Genomic DNA, 22,294 nt, shown 5'->3' with positions numbered 1-22,294 from the left:
TATCCTAGTATTTTATTAGTATTGCTTTCCTAGTAGCCTCCTATTAGTGGATTCACTGAATTATTACCAATGCTAATTTTACTGTTAATGGTTTTTTTATAATTGAAAATGCTAGTATTGGTGATTGCTAGGGGATTTTATTTACAGTTAGGGAAGGGGGTAGAAAGAAGGACTTGTAAGTGGAACTGCTAAAAAGTCAAGGATTCTTTGAAATACATAGTTTGTCAAATATTTATTGCATACTATGCCAGGCACTAAAGATATAAGAATGAACACAGAATGTGTTCATAGAGCTTACAGATCAGCAGGAAAGAAATGATTATTTTACTTTGGATTCTAGTGGTGAGACTGTACCTATGGAACTAATAAGGATGATTGAAGAGGATTAGATTCTACCAGTCAGAACCAACCTTGAACAATTCTAGTAGAAGAAAGTCTTCCTTAAGCACTATAATTAAAAAACTTTAATTGGTTATATTATATGAAGAAGTATTTTACTGTGCCTTGTCAAAAGAGGGTGGCAAGGGGATAGAGTCAATATTCAGGACAGTTTTTTACTTAGATTATAATTTCCAGAAGAATTATTAGATATCACTCAGGATTAGGCTTCCATGATTTTACCAACTCTGTGACTTAAGTATTCTTATAAGACTTTTAACTTTCACAAGCTGTTTTTTTGAAGCAATTGATTGAATTTGGTAAAATCTGGAGCCTCATCTGACTTGTATTTCATTATAATGGAGATGTTCTATATATGTGTGTGCATACACACACACACACACACACACACTTTGTAACTGTTTCTCTTGAGTTGGCTCTTACTCTCATGCTTGAGTAATAGGAAAATCTTTGTCTATATAGTCTCAAGTTTCTTACCTATCCTCCAGGTAAAAATATTCTTACTTATTATAGGTCCACTGTCAACAGTGAATCTCATTTTTTCCAAATGTGTCATTGTGGGATTTTTTTCCCAAAATGTGTGGTTTAAAATTAGTAAATATTTAAGAAACTAATTTTTAAATAAAGGTTTGTAAGCAATGATATCATTCTATTATCATTATCACATGTGGCTAGGTGTCCAAAATGTTGAAAGATTATGACTGGATTAATGCAGAGAAACACCTCTTTGGGCAACCCAATAGCACCTATGATTTCAAAACTAACAACCCAAAAGAAGCTGGTCAGAGACTTCAGAAGTTGCAAGAAATGAAGGAGAAACTAGGAAGAAATGTCAACATGAGAGCTATGAATGTACTGACAGAAGCCGAAGAGCGGGTAAGTCACTTTGCTATGATTATTTGGCCACTTCAGAATATGAGTAGCATTGATGGCTTCATATGACCCCTGAGGCGATTATTAGAGTCAATCTTTTACTTGATGCTTTTGATAACTTGTTTTCTTTGCATTTTCCCTTTCTCCCTTTCCAGTTATTTCTTTTCTTATTTCATTCTTTTTGCATCATCAGTTATATATTCTGTTTTACCTTGAATGACTTTTCCAACTCCTTTCTTATTTTTGGTGTAAATAAAAACAACATTTTTGATCATGTTAGCTCTTCACATTTCTATCATTTCTTTCACTTGCCTTTTTGAAAGATTTTGAAAAATAGAGTACAGGTTTCCCCCACTGTCCAAAAGTAGCGCCAATCCTGTGAAACTATTCCTGTGAAAGGGTATAAAGCAAAGAAGCAATTACCTTAGGGCACATCTTGCTAACAGATGCATAAAATAAACTGAGGTAAAGCACAGATGCTCATCGACACAGTTCAAAGCTCTGGTGGCTTAATGCTGAGATGCTTAGTGTTGTTCCCTGTGAGGAGCTTGATGGTGCCACTCTCCCTGCTCGGGGTGTGTGCTGCTTCTCTAAGGGCTCACTGCAAAACACATGTTGAACACTATTTGTGCTTTTTACCTTTTCTTGTAAAAGTAGTGGTGTAAAGCAAACTTCCGAAAAGTGGGGGACACCCGTGTCCTGCTGTCTGCCTCCTCACGGTCAGCCACTCCAAAACTCCTGTCTTCCTTTGACTCCAGTATATGCTGGAGCCATCACATAAGTAAATGGCTAAGATTGTTATATACATAAACACTGTTTTAATCTGTAAATGCAGCAGTGTCTTCTCTGTTTTAATGCTCTCAGTTACTTGATAATGTTATCCATCTCCCCTACCTTTTATAGTCTGCATGTCCCTAGAAAAACCCAAAGGAGAAAGCAGTTCCTATTGATGGCTCCATAGGAAATAGCAATCTGAGTAATTTTATATTATACCTTCTTTAATTCTGTAAAATTCTGTTTGAATTTGTATAGCAGAGTTAATGAGAGCTCTGTAAAAATGGAAATACTTATGAGCTCAATCACTTCTAACAAATTTTTTGGTAACAGGTTTTTGTAAACCGTTATTGACATTAGTGTCTACAGAGAATCTATGTTAGATGCTGAACAGTCTAATAATGCACCTGCTATGATCTCTATAAAACGTTCCTGCTGGTTTACATTTCTCCATTAAACCTTTGCAATATATGGCATCTTTTTGGAAAGGAAATATTTTGTCTGAATTTGAGCTGCTTAACATCATGAAACTTGTTTACTTTTACTTGTTTGCTTCATTAGATAATGATAACTGGGGCTAATGTTTTTTTAAAAGAATTTACCAACTCCCATCTCCTTACCAGAGAGGAAGGCTCTATTGTTGATCAGCAGCTGGCCTTTTGTTGTTATATTTTGTGTCACCACATATAAGAAACTACATGGAATTAGCAAGGAATAGGATAAAAATATGGCCAAGCTCCTAAAACCTCCTCTCCACAAAGGAGAGGGATGGCAAGGAAACTAGCAAGACTGGCTGGAGTTTTTCAGGGAGAATTTGAAGCTCCTTGAAATGTGAGGCTTTGAGGAGAAATAAGTTAAAAGGATTTTTAGAAAGTTCTGCTGCTGCTCATGGTTTATTCTCCCTCTGTTGCCTCCCTCAAATTTTTTTTCAGTAAATTTCTACATTAACCAGGGAAGGCTACTTTGAAGATGTGATGTTTGAGTGGAAACTTGAGGCACCTGTTATGTCAGAAATAGAGGAAGAACAATGCAGGGTCCATAAGGCTACAGTGAGCTTATTATGTTCACGAAACTGAAAAAAAGTGACCATATGGCTGAAGCCTGGGGAGGAGTGTGATGCCAGAAATTCAGAGATAAATAAGATCCAATTTATGTAGGACTTTATACACCATGGTGAAGAATTAAAATTTTATTTGTGTCACTGCTAAGACTGACCTTGCTTCTTAAGCATGCAGGGCTACTTTTGAGTTTACATATGACAAATTTTCCTTTTTGCCTTGGCTGCTAGGAAGATAAGGGAATCCTAGTGGAGTCAAAATATTTCAACAGCTTGTCCTATAAATTCTCAGTTATAGTAATTGAATTTTACATATAGATGATATATTTACTTTCCTTAATTTGGCTTACATTATAATTCAATGTAGTATATCTTTTTGGTAAATAGGAGTTGTATATATTGCATATAAGAATAATGAAATCTCTTTATTCTTGACTGAATTCTAGAATATAAAGAAAATTTTGTGTTTTCCCAATTAAGGATGCCTTTTATCTTACTAGTATAATGACTTGATGAAGAAGAAGAGAATTGTAGAAAATGACAAATCCAAAATCCTTGCAACTATAGAAGACCTTGACCAGAAGAAAAACCAAGCCCTAAATATTGCTTGGCAAAAGGTATTTGAACCAAAAATTGTATAATTTATTCTGTATGAGGAAAGGATGAAAGATAAAGTTAATAGGGTTGTACTCTAAGATGAATTTGAAATAGCTAATTTTCGTTTGAGGCACAGCTCATACCTTAATTAAAACCTTGTAGGCTTTTTAAAGCATTTTGTCCTTTTGGACTTTACTACTGATTTGCACAGATAAGTTGTGTCATTCCATCATGCTCTCATAGTCTACTTCTCTGGTTCCTAAGCTATATTAAATTTCTAATTTTCTAGATTTCTACATGTTTCCTTCTTACATCGTTTGCCGGGTCTGGGTTACTGTTTACCCTCTTTCCTTCTTATGAGATCATAGGTTCTAATATTGGACAGTATCTAAGGCTTCTTCCAAATATCTGCTATAGTCCCACTCATCCTCTGCTTAAAACTGGAAGCATTATCTGTTTCACATTGGGGAAGCTCTCTCTAACTGTTGGAAAACCTCTCCAAAGGACTCCTTGAGTTCTTAGCTCTTCAGTTTCTCTTGCCCAGACTCACAGAGGTCAAATATTAGTTCTAAAAATGTTTCTATAGCAAGATTGTGTATTCCTTACCACTTATAAATTAATTGCATTTCAGAATTCATAAGTATTAGGCATTCTTAGATTTTTAGCAAAGGATTTTTATACATGTTAGATTAATAAAGTAATACTAATTTTATATAATTATATTATAGTTAAGAGCAGTTCTGTCATTTTACATGAATTATCTTAATTCCATAACTTTGATAATTATTATCTCTATTTTACAAATGAGGAAACAAGCTTAGAAAGGTGAAATAGCCTAATATAACAGTCAAAAGGTAGAAAAAGTGGAATTCTCTTTTCCTAATTAGAACTAAAGTTAAAATTGCCTTTTGTTGCTTTTTAAGAAGTAGAACTGGGTAATAAACAAGGAAGTTCAGTATTCATTTCCAGGACTCCTATGCAACAGAATCCCAATTACCGTTTTGGTTTCGTTTTATGACAACTTTGGCAGATTTCAAGGTTCTTTACTATTATTTCTACTTCCCTGGCTGCATAGATTTATCTCCTTTAGGATAATTCCTTAGCCTCTTCTGTGAAGTTTTCCTATACCTACCATAGAAAAAGACTCCTCCTCAAAAGATTCCATAGTTACTATGCTGTTTGGTACTTTAACAGGCCTGGGCCTCGGGGATTTAACTGGCACCTTACCTCTTTTTTCTCTTTTTAATTCTTCAGGAACTTTATTTTTGGTAATGGCAGAACAATTGTGTCTTTCAATTGCATTGTTTTTCCTGCTCTACAACTTATTTTCAGTGTTCAGTCTCCCTGTAGTATTTGTCTTTTTAAAAATGCTTGCAAAAAGTTGGCCCCATTATTCTTGCACAATATGTGGATTTAACACTAGATCTGAGAGAGTCTGTCTTTTGTTTTCCCCATGGTTCCTGGATTTAGTGTGAGTACAAATTTATCTTTTAAACTGATTTTTCCCCAGTCTCTAAAGTTCTCCCAAAGCAAGTAAATTTATTGAGTGCTTATGATATATGTCAGGCACTATTCTCCTATTAATTTTCCCACTTAATTCTCAAAGTAACCTAATGAAGTAGGTACTATTATTATCGCATTACATTATTTCCTTATGGCTTCAAGTATAGTTGATTGACAAAGCCAGAGTATTTTAGGCACTGGTTGTGTTTTTTGGTTTTTTGTTTCCTTCTAGCCTTATTGGAATTTCAAAATTCAGTTTATTTCCTATCTATATTCTTCTCTACCCATTAACTGAAAGTTTGTCTTTTCCCTTTTGGAGGAATTTACACATGGGATCCAGGATCCATGGTCATCTTTGGAATTTAGTAGCATTTAGTAGTCTTAGTTTTGAGCTGCCTCTCTCCTGCCTGGTCAAAAAATTTTTTTTAAAAGAAAAGGTGTTTATAAATACAATGCTATCTTCTGTCATTCTCCTAGAAAAGACAGCAGTCCTCTCCTCATTGTGATGAACCTTGCCTAGCTCTGGAAATCTATCCCAGATAAAACTAGAATCTACTTTTTCTGTGTAGGATATTAGCATGTGTACAGTTGTTCTTAAGATATGTGTTCCTTAGTAAATTTATATTTAGGAGACTGTTTATGTCTAGGAGATTTCCTTATTACTACAAATATTCATAAAAAGTGTATTTGCACTTGAATTTTATACTTGAAGGTGGAGATTTCCCTAGAGAACATGGATGTCAAATCCTCGTGTGTGTGTGCACATGTGTGCGTGCATGTATACATTCTCAATTTTGTCTGCTGAACTCTCTAAGATTATTAGTCATGTCTTTGAAGACAGATGGCTGAATTCTCAAGGCATTGATCAAGTGTGTATGCACAAAAATTACTCAGTTACAGTCTAGAATATTGGTCCTAAATCTCTGTGTAATCTTCTGCTGAGCCTTTATGGGAATAGGCCAAATAGCTTCTTTAGCCTTTTTCTTTTGGGGCTCAATCCTGTTCCTGTCCCTTGATACCTTAACTTCTTTGGCTTTGAGAAGAAGCATAGAAAAGAACCACTGAATACCTTTAACAGATCTGGTTTGATTTCATGCCTCTTTTTCTCCTAGACTTCACCCTGATCTTAGGCTTCTTAAAGTTAGCTGATAACCACAGGCCTTACCATACCAGTCAACAGAAAACAAATTTTTTAAGAGAACATTTTATGCCAAAAAGAGTTTTTGTTTTTCTTCTCCAGCTGAAAGTTCAATCTCCTATATTATCCAGTTGTGTGTCTCTGAGGATTCCGGCAACCATGGCCTTTTGTTGTATCAAAACTTCATGGTAGAGTTAGAGGTATAGCCTCTAGTTTCCCCTGGAAGTTAGAGCAAAGCTCAGTAAACTCTTTCTGTAAAGGGACAGATAAGTATTTCAGAGCCATGTAGTCTGTGTTGCAACCACTAGACTATATTGCTGGCAGCCATAGACAATACATAAGTGAACGGGCATGGCCAGATTTGTCACATGGACCATAACTTGCCAACCTCAGAGCTAGGGTAACAGACAACAAAATGCTCCTGCTGGTTTGCATATATACACATCATTTGATTCTTCTTGGAAAACCTTCTCTGATATTTTAATCTTTTTTTTATCCAGGTGAACAAGGACTTTGGATCTATTTTTTCCACTCTTTTGCCCGGTGCTAATGCTATGCTTGCACCACCAGAAGGGCAAAATGTATTGGATGGTCTGGAGTTTAAGGTTGCCTTAGGAAATACTTGGAAAGAAAACCTAACTGAACTTAGTGGTGGTCAGAGGTGAGTGAGTAATCCCTTTGCAATAATCCTCTTACTTTATTATAGTCCGACATCTCATTGCCTCCCAATTTTATTTCAGATTTGCTTTGCTATCTTTGCATGTAGAATTTAAGGAGCCTAATATGTGAGACTACAAATTTTAGTTAGGACATTTGATTAACATAGTAGGCAACAAAGTAGAAATAAGGATTAGCAACTAGAAAACTAGACAAAATACATGAGAAACAATTACTTTCAGACATTGGAAAATGGATAACCCAGGAGATACCTGAGAGAAATGAAACAAAAATGCTGAGTCCACTGTTTACCCTAGCTTTCTCCCTAGGAGCAATTTTTTGACTGCAGATGCAGGGAGGGAAACCCACACAAAGCCCAGTAGTCTTACTAAAAAATGAAGGAAACAGATTAGAATTTGGGGAAGCCCCAGAGAGCTACACATTAGCATTACATTTGCACTACCCCTAAAGTGAAGGCTATTTTAGACACCCCTTAGCAAAGGTTCATTGCAGGCTCAACATGCTTTAAAGACAGACAACAACGTTGAGACTATAAACAACATAATCACAGTGTTCAGCATCTAATAAAAATTACTAGACAGAAATCGAGAAAATATGATTCTAGACAGAAATCGAGAAAATATGATTCATAACCTAGAGGAAAAACAGACCCAGAAATGACAGGTGATGAAACTAGCAGACAAGGAGGTTAAAGAGTTACATTAACTATTTACAAGAAAAAAAGAATGTGATGAGAGACATGGAAGCTATCAACGAAGAATCCAGTGGAACTTCTAGAGATAAAAAATATACCTGAAAGGAAAAGTTTACTGCATAAGATTAACAACGGATTCGACAGAATAAAAGAAAGATGACTCAATTTGAAGACATATCAATAGAATCTATTCAAGTCAAGCTTAGAAACACAAAACTGTAAAAACAAAAAGAGCGTCAGTGACCTGTGGGACAATATTGAAAGATCTAACATACATGTAATTGGAGTATCAAAGGGAGAGGAAAACAGAAAAAAACAAAAAAAAAATGGACCCAGATTTTCCAGATTTGATGACTTCTGTAAACCCACATACTTGATTTCTGTGAACCCCAGGTAAGATAAACGCATACACTCGCTTCCTGCACATACAGTAACACAGCAAGGCATGTCATATAAAGTTGCTGAAAACCAGTGATTGATTAGGAGAAAAATCTTAAAAGCAGTCAGAGGTAAAAAGGCATATTAAGTGCCAAGGAACAAAGAAGAATGACTTTAGCCTTCTTGTTAAAAACTATGCAAGCCATTATAAAGCAGAAACTAACACACCATTGTAGAGCAATTATACTCCAATAAAGATGTTAAAAAAAAACAAAACAAAAAACTATGCAAGCCAGAAGTCTGGAACAACATCTATAAAGTGCTAAAAGAAAAATGTGTCAACCTAGAATTCTGTATCTAGTAGAAATATTCTTCATATTGAAGGCAATATATTTTTTCAGAAAAACAAAAGGTGGAAGAATTTGATTCCAGCAGAACTGTACAAGTTAAAGGAAGTTCTCTGGTGAAAGGAAAATGATACCAAATGGAAACTTGGATCTACATAAATGAAAGAAGAGTACTGGAAATAGCATGTTCTGGGCTTCAGGGAAGTTTCTCCCTGCCTTGTGTTATGCAGTGATTCAGACAATCAGTATATCGAGAGAAACTTAGAAGGTCATTTGGCCTAACTTCTTAACTGCAGAGAGCCAAATAATTAAAACCTTCTGAGAGAAAATTGTGAATATCAATATAATTGAAGATGTTTATTAATTTTGTATTTTTTCCCCTGCAGGATGTACAGTCCACAGTTCTTGAATTGTTCTCATGTGCTCTATGCCATCATGTAACTCTTCTCTTATGGATGTAGAAAATACTAAGACCTGTTAATTTCTCTTATGAAATCTTTTGTCATTTTTATGAATAGAAGTCCACTCTTTATTTTTCATTACTGATAAAATTCCAAAATATTTTAAGTCAAAAAAGACAGCTTCTGCTGCCTGTCAATCAAAGTTGAATTCCACAGTTTAGATCACAGCATCTTTAATTGTTTTTGCCAAAGTCCTAGAAAATTTTTTGAGGAAAATAGAGAATGTATGCTTATTTTCTTACTGGAACCTAAAAATTATTTCCATAATTAAGATGATATAAACTTATTTTCAGATTATTATGGATTATACCATAATCCAGCATAGTAGTTTAAGTGTTGATGAGTTGTTTTTAAGCTCAGTGCCTTAAATATTTGGTACAGAGAAAGACACTGAAAAGTAATTTTAGGTTTCTTGAGTGACCTCAGCTACCCTCGCTACCCTCTATAGCAGTAAAGATCAATTTGTTTGGTTTTTATTGTACTGTTTCATTCATTTCCTTTGCTAGAAATTTTGGTTTCACCTTCCTAGACCCCCTCTACTTATACACACAATTTTTTTTCCCCACTTACATGTTTCTTAATAAATACCCTATTGGAATACAGTAAGCATTAGACTATTTACTCCAGTGCTGCATGTCAGGAGATATTTGAAGTTACAGAATTAAGTGTGCTACAGATGTTACTGTAATTTTAATACTATTTTTAAATAATTCTAAACATTTGTATTACAATAAACAAGGCTTTTTAATGAAATATTTAAGAAAAATATAAGAATTGTTATATTTCTTCATTCCAGACTAGAACAAAAACAGCTGTAGTTAAAGGGGATATAGAAAAGAACTGAAAAAGAGTTTTAGGGAGAGAAAGAGAAAACTATTAACACTAATATGATCTTTTCTTAAGGTTAGGTGCCAAATATAACATCCTAATTATCTGACAGGAAAGAACATATACCTGTTTTATTCAAAATAAAACTTGTTGAAGAGAGGGAAAAATGGAAAGCTAAAGTAAAAAACATTTTAATGAAACAAAAGTTTTCAAGTTTGAAACTTAAGATTCTTTTTTCTATAACTATCTTTCAGCTAAATTGGCACTATTCATAATAGTAACAGGACAGCAGATTTGCTTCAGTGCTTTGGTAAAAAGTGGTAAAATCAAGTTCTGACAGCTTTTCTTTCGGCCTTCTTTTCTTAGGTCTTTAGTGGCTTTGTCATTAATACTGTCCATGCTCCTCTTCAAACCTGCCCCAATTTACATCCTGGATGAGGTAGATGCAGCCTTGGATCTTTCTCATACTCAGAATATTGGACAGATGCTACGTACTCATTTCACACATTCTCAGGTAAGAACCAAAAAAAGTCTCAGAATAGTTCTAGTTTGTTTTCTAAAACTACTTTTTAGTAATGGTCAGTATAAATAAGATATTCAGGATTGAGGAATACTAAGGTGTTATGTATCTCTTTAAATATATTTCTATTCAAATGGGTATAGAAGAAAAGAGGGTTTTGTCTCTTATTAAAGAAAAGGGCCTGGAATTATAAATTATAGGTTGTAACATGAGGGAGAATCTAATTTTTTTGTAATTTGGAATTTTTTAGGGTAATTATTTTCTCTAGCTAGCTGCCAGAAGATACACAATCAAAACAAGACTGTTTCAAGGATACACCTGAAAAATATATCAGAAAATCATGTGGCACTTGATGGGGTACTCTTCATTCCTCCTAGAAAGTGATTTAAAAAACCCTTGAAGCTAAAAACAGTTTGTTTTTATTGAACTGTTGCTGCAGGAACTAAGGCTACTAAATATGATTATATAGATAATGCATTGAACAATTCTGGGGGGCTTCACTTACCATAGTTATCATAGACTGTGTATTTATTGTGGCAGTTTTTTTAGCAGCTAACAGTGGCATTTAGGGCTAGCAACAAGACAGTGATACTAACTGGAGAAGATAGCAACAAGCAGCCAACCAGCAGAAGATAGTAACTTGGGTAATGAAGTATTCAGAGTAAAATTAAGAGACTCCTAAAACTGCATATGGAAAGAATTCATTGAGGTGCCTAATAATAACTATTTGTTACTTGCATTTGAGGATGTGCATATGCATGGAGCCAAGCATTTAAAGCAATAACAAAGTATCACCAAATGATTCTTAACCTCAGTATAAAAAGAGTGAACTTCTTCAAGGATACTGCAAAAAGTACTTTATGCTGTTTTTCTTTCTCCCTTAAGTTCATTGTGGTGTCCCTAAAGGAAGGTATGTTCAACAATGCAAACGTCCTTTTCAAAACCAAGTTTGTGGATGGTGTTTCTACAGTAGCCAGATTTACTCAGTGTCAAAATGGAAAAGTTCCAAAGGAAACCAAATCCAAGGCAAAAGGACCCAAATGATCACATACGGAAGTTAAAAGTACAAATTTATTCTTTCACCTTGACTTGTTTTTTAAACATAAACTTTTTAAGAACTTGGGATTCATGTAATTTTTTCATATAAAAAATTTAATCATTTTGTTACCTAACCCATTTTCTCTTCCTTTATATAATCACTTATAAATGAGCATAAATTCCTCTGTTCTGAATTAGTGTAAACTGTGGTCCAATTACTGTGATTGTGATTTTATGTATGTCATCAAATGTTTTTTCTTACACAAGTCTTTTATATATTAGGAAGCCAGAGATACATATTTGGTGGTATGTTTTGTATGTAAAAGCAAAACTACAAAGAAACAGATGAAATTAAATTATAGGATAAATATAGCTGATAATCAGCTTTTAATAATTAGCTAATTCCTACAGTAATATTTGTGTGTTTTCTATTGCTAATAATGTCATTCAGGTAAGGAAGAATTATAAAGCAAGTAGCTGGACCAACAAAGGGAACACAAAGAAAGCTATTAGGCATGCACTGAGTTATTTGTGGTTAGTTCCTTGAGGACAATGCCAGATCCTTGATTTAGACTCAGATGGGAAGCAGATCTTAAAAGATTTCTGTCATTTTAATGACGTTTGAATATCATGTTTCTGTATGCTTAGTAATTGGTCTGTGCAGTCTTGTCTTTTTAAAAATCTTTATGAGTATTTTAATAAAAGCTTGGGAGAAAGGTATGTTGCATGCTGCTCTCTGTTGCAAGTTTATCTGAAGTCTCCTAATATTTTCAAAGAGTTTTGTCAGCCTTTTCATAATCCAGTCAATAACAATCTTGGTGAGTGAGAATATAGGAGCCAATATATATAAATAAATAGATCCATCTGTTCTACCAAAAGGACTCAAAATTTGATGATTATTATATTTCTTAGTGTCCTCTGCTTTCCAGCTTAAAACCGTGAATTTCCTTTAAGATTTCAAAAGATGGCGCTAATAAACACTGTAAGAATACTATATATGGTTCTTAGTATCTCTTAATATGTCCCTAGAACCATGTGTTCTGAACTCCAAATCTTGAAAGTTCTGACACAATCTAGTCTGACCTTGGGTATGTTATTTTGGCCCCACATTTCTTAATACTTGAGTCTCAGTTCCTTTGTGGTATCCTTTTCCTAATGTACGCTCATACTTCTTGGCCTGGGTTTAATACTTCTCATCCTTCATCCTCATATCATATCTGAGCATGTCAGATAACACCCAGGTAACTGATACTGTGGGGCACATTGGAAAGACTGAATATGGAATTAGTTCTGTCCACTGTGGGAGGAGAAGGAGACAAAGCTGAAAATGCTGAGTTACAGGAAGTCCAGTGTCACATGCAACAGACGTAAGTATACTTCTTTTCAAATATATGTTTTGCAAATCATTTGCCAAAAAGAATTACATCAGTTCACACTGTCACCAATACAGTATGCCTGTTGACTAAAACCTAGTCAGACCTGGCTGTTAATTTTAATATTTCTAATTTACTAGTTATAAAATATTTAATTGCTATTTGAATTATCATTTTATAAGTAACTTGTGGGATTGAATATTTTGAATATGTACTAATTTTGTTTCCTCTGCTAACAAATTTTCTATTTGTTTGTTTGCTTTCTAATGGAAATCCCCAAACATTAAATTTTTGTAATGTCATTATTCTTTGATTAGAGGGAACACATTAAGGGGAATGGGAACATTTGTTTCAAACATCTGCAATAATATGAGTAACTAATATTTATTGAGCTTTTTCTATACATCAGACACTATTTTCATTTGCACACCTTTTCACACTTAATCCTAGTAATTCTAGTAATAATCCAGTGAGGTAAGTAACTGTTGTCATCAGCACTATATAACTGACGAAATTGAATTGAGCAGAGAAGTTAAGAAACTTGCCCACAGTGTTCATACAGATAGTGAATAGCAGAGCCAAGATACAAATCTTAGTAGTTGGTCTCCAGAACCTATTATACACTACCTCTCTGACAGCTCAAACATCTGCATTTATTGTACATAGTAAATTTAAAAGAGGTCTGGATGACTAGTATGCACAACATGTGAAAATTATCTTTAGGAAGAACCACCAACATTTGAAGAAAGGATTCCTTGTATTTTTGTTTTGGTATTTCACGTATGCTAACAGCAAATGCAAAAGCAAAGACTTGAGAATCCCTCTTCCATATGGTGGAGTAATCTAACAGGCCAGTACTCCCACAGTCATGTCATTTGCAAATAAGAGTGATGAGAGCTGGCATATTTGCCTTTTCCCCCAAATTAGGAGCATTCAATCTTTCACCACTGGATATAATGTTAGCTCTAGGCCTTTGGTAGATACTCTTTATCAAGTTAAAGAAGTTCCCTTCTATTCCAAGTTTGATCATAATTTTGTCATGGATGGGTGTTGAATTTTCTCAAATGCTTTTTCTGCATTGATATGACCAGATGACTTCTTCTTTACACCTGTTAATGTTATAAATTTACATTGCTTAATTTTTGAATATTAAACAAGCCTTGTATCCTTGGAATAAACCCCACTAGGTCATGATGTATATTTCTTTTTAGCTGTTGCTGGATTCTGTTTGCTAATAGTTTGATCATGATTTTTGTGAATATTCATGAGGGGCATTGTTCTGTAGGGTTTTTTTGGTTTTTTTTTCTTCTACTTTTTGGTTTCAGGGTAATACTAGCTTTATAAAATGAATTTGGAAATGTTTCCTCTTTTGTTTTCTGGAGGGTTGTATAGAATTGGTGTGAATTCTTTATTTTGTAGAATTTTCCTGCGAAACCATCTGGGCCTAGAGATTGGGGAGGGGGGTGGTAAAATGAGTACAGTTTCTTTAATAGTTATTGGGCTATTTAAATTATCTATTTCATATTGGGTGACTTGTATTTTTTAGGAATTGTTTCATCTAAACTATCAAATTAGTGTATAGAGGTTATGGCATTTCCTCATTATCCTTCTGATGTCTACAAGTTCTAAATTGATATCCCTTGTTTTATTCCTGATAATGGTAATTTGTGTCTTTTCTCTTTTTATCTTTGTCAGTCTTGCTGGAGATTTGTCAATTATATTGTCTTCAAAGATTTTCTAATTTACATTTTGACTATTGAATTTTTTTTGGAGTGTTTTTCTTAATATCCAAATACTTAGAGATTTTCCAGAGAGCTTTATTTTACTGATTTCTAGTTTAATTTTGTTATGGTCAGGGCTCATACTTTGTATCGTTTCAATTTTTAAAAAAATTGTTAGAAAATGATAGATTTAAGAACTTCTATTAGAAAATTTAAAAAGATACAAATTCAATGGTCTAAAGTTCTCTTAATCTTTTTTCTAGATAAGAATAAACCCAAATTAAATAAATAGAAATAATAAAGTGTAAAAATCAACAATGTATAAGACAGAAGAACAATGGAGAAAATCAATGAAACCAACATCTGTTTCTCAAAAGAGCAACAAAATCAGTAGATCTCTAATTAGACCAATCAGGTAAACCAGAGAAATTACAAATCACAAATATCAGGAATGAAGGAAGAGTTGACACTGTGGATCTTACCTTACTTAAAAGGATGCAAAATTATGACCATTTTTATGCCACTAAATTTGACAACTTAAGACAAGATAGAACAATTAGGAAAATAAAACTCACCAAAACTGACACAAGAAGAGACGAAACCTGAATAGCCTCACATCTATGAATACAACTGAAATTATTATGAAATATCTTCCCACAAAGAAAACTCCAATCCCATTTAGTTCCTCTTATAAATTTTTCCATTCAACGAAGAAATAACACCAAGCATAATTATACAAAGTTTTTCAGAAAGTAGAGGGGGAGGGAATACTTCCAACTTATTTTATGAGGCCAGTGTTGTCTGATACTAGAACTTGACAAAGACATTACAAAACAAGAAAATAACAGGACAGTGGTCCTCATGAACATAGGAACAAAAATCCTGAAAATATTAGCAAGCCAAATCTAACAACATCTATAAAAGTTAAGCCATTTTCAAGTTTTTCAAAAGATGGTACTGACATATTTATTTGGAAAAAGAAACATACAGGAAGAGTAACTAAAAATGAGTCATAGACCCAAAAGTAGTTAAAACACTTCTAGAAGACCATTTTGGTGGCCTTAGATTAGGCAAAGATTTCCTAGGACAAAAAACAAACCATAAAAAAAAAAAAAAGACAAATGGAACATTAAAATTGAATTGAAAATCTCTTCAAAAGATAACAAAAAGACCACAGACTAGGAAAAATTATTTTCAGTGTACAGAGTTGACAGAATTGAGTACAAGATGTATAAAGAACTTATAACTAACATTGGATATTTGCATGAATGGTGCAAAAGCAATGGTAGGTAAAACTGCTGTCACTTGGCGTAAATCAAGGCAGTGCCACACACTGTACAAGTAGTACTGATTGCATTCTTCACTGCCATTTATTTGAATTTTTTAAAAATGGCAGTTTCACTTGAGTATATTTAATGAAGCTGTAAAAGTTACATCTCAACATCTGGAGTACATGTCTTCAATAACGTGAGTGATAAAATGAGAATTATGTATAAAGCACATATCAAAACATGTTTTTTTTCAGAAATGCAGTTATTTCAGTTGGGGGCTGAAGTAACCCTTTTCATGGAATTCCATTTGTACTTGAACAGATAGACTAAGACAAACTATAGTTATTAAGTCTATGGTATTTGGTAGACATTTGTCAAAAATGAACAAAGAGAGCCTGTCATAAGAACCTGACATTTTTGTTGCAAATAATAAAATTGTAGCTCTCAAATGAAAATTAGAATTTTGGCAACCTTGTATTCCTCATTGTGGACTTGACATCTTCTCAATACTAAAGACTTTTCTGATAACACTGGTAGTAATATTAACACATGGGATTTTTTTTAGATATTATGAAATGTGTTAACATTTTGAAGATCTGCATAACTCAGTGAATGGTATTTTCCAGTGACCAATGTGTGATGTTACAAAATCGTGGATGGGTAAAATAGCCATTCTAATTACAGGAAAGACCAGTGATTCTAGTGTTAGAAGGTAGGAGAACTTTTTTTTTTTTTTTTTGTGCCACGCGGGCCTCTCACTGTTGTGGCCTCTCCCATTGCGGAGCACAGGATCCGGATGCACAGGCTCAGCGGCCGTGGCTCACGGGCCTAGCCGCTCCGCGGCATGTGGGATCTTCCCGGACCGGGGCACGAACCCGTGTCCCCTGCATCGGCAGGCGGACTCTCAACCACTGCGCCACCAGGGAAGCCTGGTAGGAGAACTTTTGATACAGTTTCAGATTCCACATAGCAACTGGCTTAAGAAGCTGTCACTTGTTGCATTTTGTTCTTAGTATCAAGAAAGAATATCTACATTATCTAATACTCCTCCCCTTCCCAACTATATATTTATTCTCAACTCTAGACAGGAAACTTGAATAAGTTGTATAAGTAGAAAGGGGTGGAGGCAGGATTTAAACTCAGACTGTCTAGCTGAAGAGCCATACTCCTAGCCATTATGATATAACAAACTGTAAGTTAGGTATACTCCTTGCTTTGTACCTGGAGCTGAGAGAACATTCACATTATTTTGCATAGCTGAGATTCTTATGTCACATGTCATGCATGGGTGGGAGCAAGGAGTGATATATTTAAATCCATTGTAGAGAACAAAGATTGCAGATTAGTCCTAAGGGTTTAGTGAGATAGTATGGCTACTAATCCCTAAAGGTGTGACAGAATGGTAGGCATAAACAGTCCCTTTTCTTGCCACCAGTTAAGGACCAGAGTTTTCTTCAATGGCCTGAGGCTTCACGTATTATCCTTTACCACTTACCCGGGTTATAGGATGAGCTCTGTTACCTGATGGTCGTTAAGCATCTAAAGTTCTTTTAAATCTCAAGGCTCACTCTTGCTCCATTCTGCATATTGGTCCTAGTGCACACTGCTGCCCTATTTAGACATTTTGGCATTCTAAGCCCTCTAATCACAGCCTATCTTAAACTGTCTTTATGAAGGAGCCTACCCCACCCAATCTGCAACAGTTGCCCCTCCTGAACACAGCTTTCTCTATCTCTGCGTTTTTGCACATGCTCTTCTCTCCACGTGGAAGTTACTCTGTACCATCCTACCGACAGTGTACTCACAAGATTCTGCTCAAAAGTCGCCACTTCTATGGATACTTCTCTATTCCCATCCCCTTCAAATGGCATCAAAAAATAGTCCAAAGTTGTAGTAACTGAACACGTCTTAGTTCTTCTAGTAGATTATAAACTGCTGAGTGCATCTCTTTAGAGCTCGTAACCTAGTAGTGCCTTGATCTCAAAGATTATTTGCTTAGTAAATGAGTATAAGGAATCAAAAAAGTTAAAGATGGAATAGACCATTACCACACTGTATGGATTATCAAACTAACTAGAATGAGATAGATGAACCCATATTCACTCTGAAAAGTTACTAGTAGGATTTTGTCACGTAACCATGCTTGCAAAATGAAGTGTCGCAGTAAAATTTTATAAGCCAGGATTTCATGCTAGAGATTTTTTCCTCCAAAGAATTAAAAGAATTGATGGTATCAGCCCTTTTATATGTTATTATCTGTTATTTCCTATTCTGCTGATATTTTTGTAGGTGTGAAAAGTATATAAATTGTCTAAACTATTGTATTCCAAAGTTGAAAGGTTTTTATTTCACATCAACTTTAATCAAAGACATAATTTTAAATCCCTTAGTAACTTAGGTATAGAAGTTTGCTTCATTGTTAATTACTTAGGATTAAAAATCCACAGCAGATGTTAATTTGAAGAAAAGAAAAAGAAAAATCTAAAAAATACTTTTATCCTGAGAGTGCTTCTAGCTCAGCATAAGGAGGCAGGTGTTAAACATACCCTGACTACCCCTGCTTTTGGGGACCAGAAAGAGCATGAATAATTTACTTTTATAAATAACTCCAATACATTAGCTTTATCTTCCACTCCCTCTCTCAAGTAATTTCCACCAGGGCTACATGAACCAAAACTGCACTGTGCTGCCAGTCCACGGCCTACGCTCTTCCCTGGTGGGTTGCTATTGAAAACGTGAGAAGGCAAAATGTAGATTCAGGGTAAAGAGAGAAAAGAAAGGAAGAAGACAAGCATGCATTGCATGTAGTTTCACCTGTTACCTGATTTTAACAACAAAGTTGCTGTGATCATTCTCATAGATGAGAAAACAGAGGCTAAGAGAAGTTAATTTACCTCCTCAGTTAAGGTGCAGCAAAATCAGAATTTGAAAGTGTCTGATGCCAAGGTTCATGATCTTTCAACTACACAACTGTTTCTAAAATATTATTTTAAAATGTAAAAAGTATTTAAAGGAAAAAACCTTTACACACAAGATTTACTTAAATATGTATAACTTCTAAATCAACTCCTTTTGCCTTCCATTCTCATAAAACTGTAAAATAACAAAAAATACAAACCACCACAAAAACAAAGTTTAGCTCAATAACATCTAATTATGCAGGTAAAGGTGAAACAGTTAATGCTTAGAGCGAGACTCTGAAGAGCAGCATGTTAATGTGAATCTTGTAATGAATCATTTTCCCACCACTTTTCTCACTCTTCACTATAAAACCTTGTACGGCACGCTATAATGTCATTTTCTCATCACCTGCTGGGTGTACAGATTAAGAACACCTCGGTTCTTTTATTTCATAGCCTATTAAAATACCTCTACTTCATGCTAAAGAGACTGTTTACAGAAGTATAGATGAAATCACCATGCAATGCTTAATATGCAAGCTATTGAGATGAGGCCCAAATATGTATGTATTTTTAAACTTACCAAAATTAAAAGCACAAAAATTTAACTGACGGCATTACAGACCTGAAAATGTATCCTGAGATTGCTCCCCAGAGATCCTCAAATTGCAGTTTGAAAAAGATTGCACTATAGTATATCAAAGATATACTTACATAGTTTGTATAGAGGATCATTATTCTCTAACAAAGGCAAGGTTCTTTTCACAGCATTTTTACTAGTATTTCACATCTCTGTTCCACTATACTTTATGTAGGATAAAGCTTCTCCACCTTCCTGAAAGGTGACAGCTTCAGAACACCCTTCCTGCCTGTTATTTTGGGACTAAGGAAAGCTAGCTGGACTAGCTCTCCCATTTTGGGTCTAATTTTTAATTTCACAAAGTCCTGTAAAAATGTCAAATGTAATGCAACCTATTTATTATGCCTCTTTCATAATGTGAAATTGATAATATCAAACTGATAGGATGATAGAAAAATTAAATTAGACAATGGTACATGTTTGCCCTTTCTTGAAACATATAAGGTACAGAAAACATGTTAAACCCTATTCCCACTAGCATATGGAGACAGGGTATGGAAACAACCTAAGTGTCCATTGATGGATGAATGGATAAAGAAAATGTGATACACGCACACACACACACACACACACACACACACACACACACTGGAATATTATTCAACCATGAAAAAGAAGGACATCTTGCCATTTGCAACAACATGGATGGACTCTGAGGACATTATACTAAGTGAAATAAGTGAGACAAAGAAAGACAAATACCATATGATCTCACTTACATGTGGAATCTAAAACAAAACAAAAAAAACCTAAACTCACAGAGAACAGATTGGTGGTTCCCAGGGGTGGGGGATGGGCAAAATGGGTGAAGAGGGTCGAAAGGTAAAAACTTTCAGTTATAAAATAAATAATGGGGATGTAACGTACAGCATGGTGGTTATAGTTAATACTATATTGTAATTTGAAATTTGATAAGAGAGATCTTAAAGGTTCTCATAAAAAATTTTTATAACTATGGCAATGGATGTTAACTAGGCTTACTGTGATCATTTTGCAATATATACAAATATTGACATATTGTATACCTGAAACTAATGTAATGTTATATGTCAGTTTCACCTCAATTTTTAAAAAAGCTGGAAAGGCAGTCTAGGACTGGATTGAGAAAAGTCTATTTGACTTTCAACTGTCCTCTTAACAAATTAATTTGAATGGAAAATTGATGCTAGAAAATCTAATCAGATATCAGGAGAATAAAACTGAAACTTCCTCCTAAAATATAAAAGGAAAACGGATAAAAATTTTTCAAATGTGGCTGTAGCCCCATTTAGAAATTAGAAAATTTAGCACAATTCTAACAAGAGCAATAACCAGAGACATAATTAAAATGTTCCTGAACGGGAAAAAAAATACTATAAAGGCAGGTAAAAGATGTTCCTGCATTTTAGGCAAAATTGTTGGAAAAGGAACCACACCTAAAGCTATCTAGGCCTTCTGATTTGCTTTTTATTACAAAGGCACCGTCTCTAACTAAACTGGAAGTCTGATAAATTCAAACTTGAATTCATGGTGTGAAAATTGTCAATTTACTAACTTTTTAACTCCAGGCACATTAAATAGACTATACTTTTTGGTGCCTCCTGCTCTGTCTAAACTACAGACAATGACAACAAACCTAACTCCGTAACCCGGGATGGAAATAAGGTTCCGCTTAGGTTCTTAAGCCTTAGAGAGAGTCTGGGTAACAGAGCATCAAAATCAACAAGTCACTTTCAGGAGCCTCTCATCCTTTTACGCCTGCCTCAGGCAACTCCTTTTCTTCCCTCCTGAACCTATCCGCTCAAGTCTTGCTGACAAACCTGATTCTCCCACTTTTGCCTGGCCTTTGATGTTTAATGGCATGCTCTTGTAGGTAGATCCTTTGCCAGTATTTCTACAGGACATTTTTTCCCCAATACTATCTTTTTTTTTTTTTCCCAAAGCCCTGTTCCTACCTCACTTCCAGGTCCAAGCTGTCTCTAGAACTACAGCCCAGGCTAAGCCTTGCATCCTCTGCTTGTCTGGGAAGGAAATTTGGACCTTTAGAATATTTTTAAGTAAAAATATTTTTAAGTAAAAATATTCTAATGAGGAATTCGACTCATAAATGCTTTCTTTCTCTAAAAGAACATCCAAACTTTGGGAGAATAATGCCAACTAATCTAGTTATTGCAGAATCTCTTAAAGCAATGATGTTCTCCAACATGTCACAGGGAACATTATCAAATAATCCAGATAAAAAGGCTTGTCACACATTAAGTTTATAAACGTAGCAACTACACAATGGAGGAACTTAGCACTGAATCTTTCAGGTGACCACAACAAATTAATGTGCTGGTGCAAAGACCTGTTTTGTCCTTGTGCAGGTTGTGACAGATTCCACTGAAATTGCAATTCGCAGTCTTCATGTTTTTACATTTTTTTTTCCTGTGAACACATGCTCAGAGATATTTCAGTTCTAGTTTTAGCTTCTCACCCAAATTATCATTCTTAATACAAATTCCTGTTTGCACCTGAAAGCACTCCATTTCAACTGGTGTTTTCTTACAGCATGTATATATTATTTAATATTAAAATGTTTCAAAGTGAGCTTATTAAAACCCGCACCATCTTTTTGGTTGGTATGACTCAGAAAATACAGTGAGAAGGCTGCAATTATTGGGAGAGGGAGAGGCATCAGTTCGTAGATCACTTTTCTTAGAAAACATGGTGGGGTAAGTTATATGTTGAACACTTATGCTATTTGCCATTTCCCAAGAAAGCAAAACATGCCCCAAACCACATATAGCTTTTCCATTCTACACGCATATGAAACAAAATTAGAAAGTACTAACAGTAGTGCAGGACTTTTAGAATTACACTTGGATATTCTCTCATTTTCAAACTTTAAATTACATCATTAAACTTATTTTAACTATTCTTTATGTGTTTTTTGAATTTTATTTATTTTTATACAGCAGGTTATTAGTTATCTATTTTATACATATTAGTGTATATATGTCAATCCCAATCTCCCAATTCATCCCACCACCACCTCCCCACCCCCAGCTTGCCCCTCTTGGTGTCCATACGTTTGTCCTCTACAAATGTGTCTCTATTTCTGCCTTGCAAACTGGTTCATCTGT

The 22,294-nt window shown here is 34.7% G+C and overlaps 1 protein-coding gene across 1 annotated transcript in view; it reads left to right on the top strand.

Moving 5' to 3' along the window:
• SMC2 (structural maintenance of chromosomes 2) overlaps positions 1–12,005 on the top strand; it is a gene marked incomplete at its 5' end in the record, with an annotated part of 50,364 nt that extends 38,359 nt beyond the window's left edge. Inside the window, 5 exons of the mRNA XM_082656755.1 lie at positions 1,075–1,275; positions 3,604–3,720; positions 6,842–7,002; positions 10,094–10,241; positions 11,133–12,005. Coding sequence (XP_082512881.1) covers positions 1,075–1,275; positions 3,604–3,720; positions 6,842–7,002; positions 10,094–10,241; positions 11,133–11,291 — 786 coding nt within the window. The 3' untranslated portion in view covers positions 11,292–12,005. The remainder of the gene's footprint in view (positions 1–1,074; positions 1,276–3,603; positions 3,721–6,841; positions 7,003–10,093; positions 10,242–11,132) is intronic.
• Between the last annotated feature and the right edge of the window lie 10,289 nt (positions 12,006–22,294).

Source organism: Grampus griseus, assembly GCF_964374135.1.
Source record: "Grampus griseus genome assembly, chromosome: 6".
In the NCBI taxonomy this organism is placed as follows: Eukaryota; Metazoa; Chordata; class Mammalia; order Artiodactyla; family Delphinidae; genus Grampus; species Grampus griseus.
The sequence above is the reverse complement of the archived record's forward strand: the minus strand, read 5'-3'. Positions and strand labels throughout refer to the sequence as shown.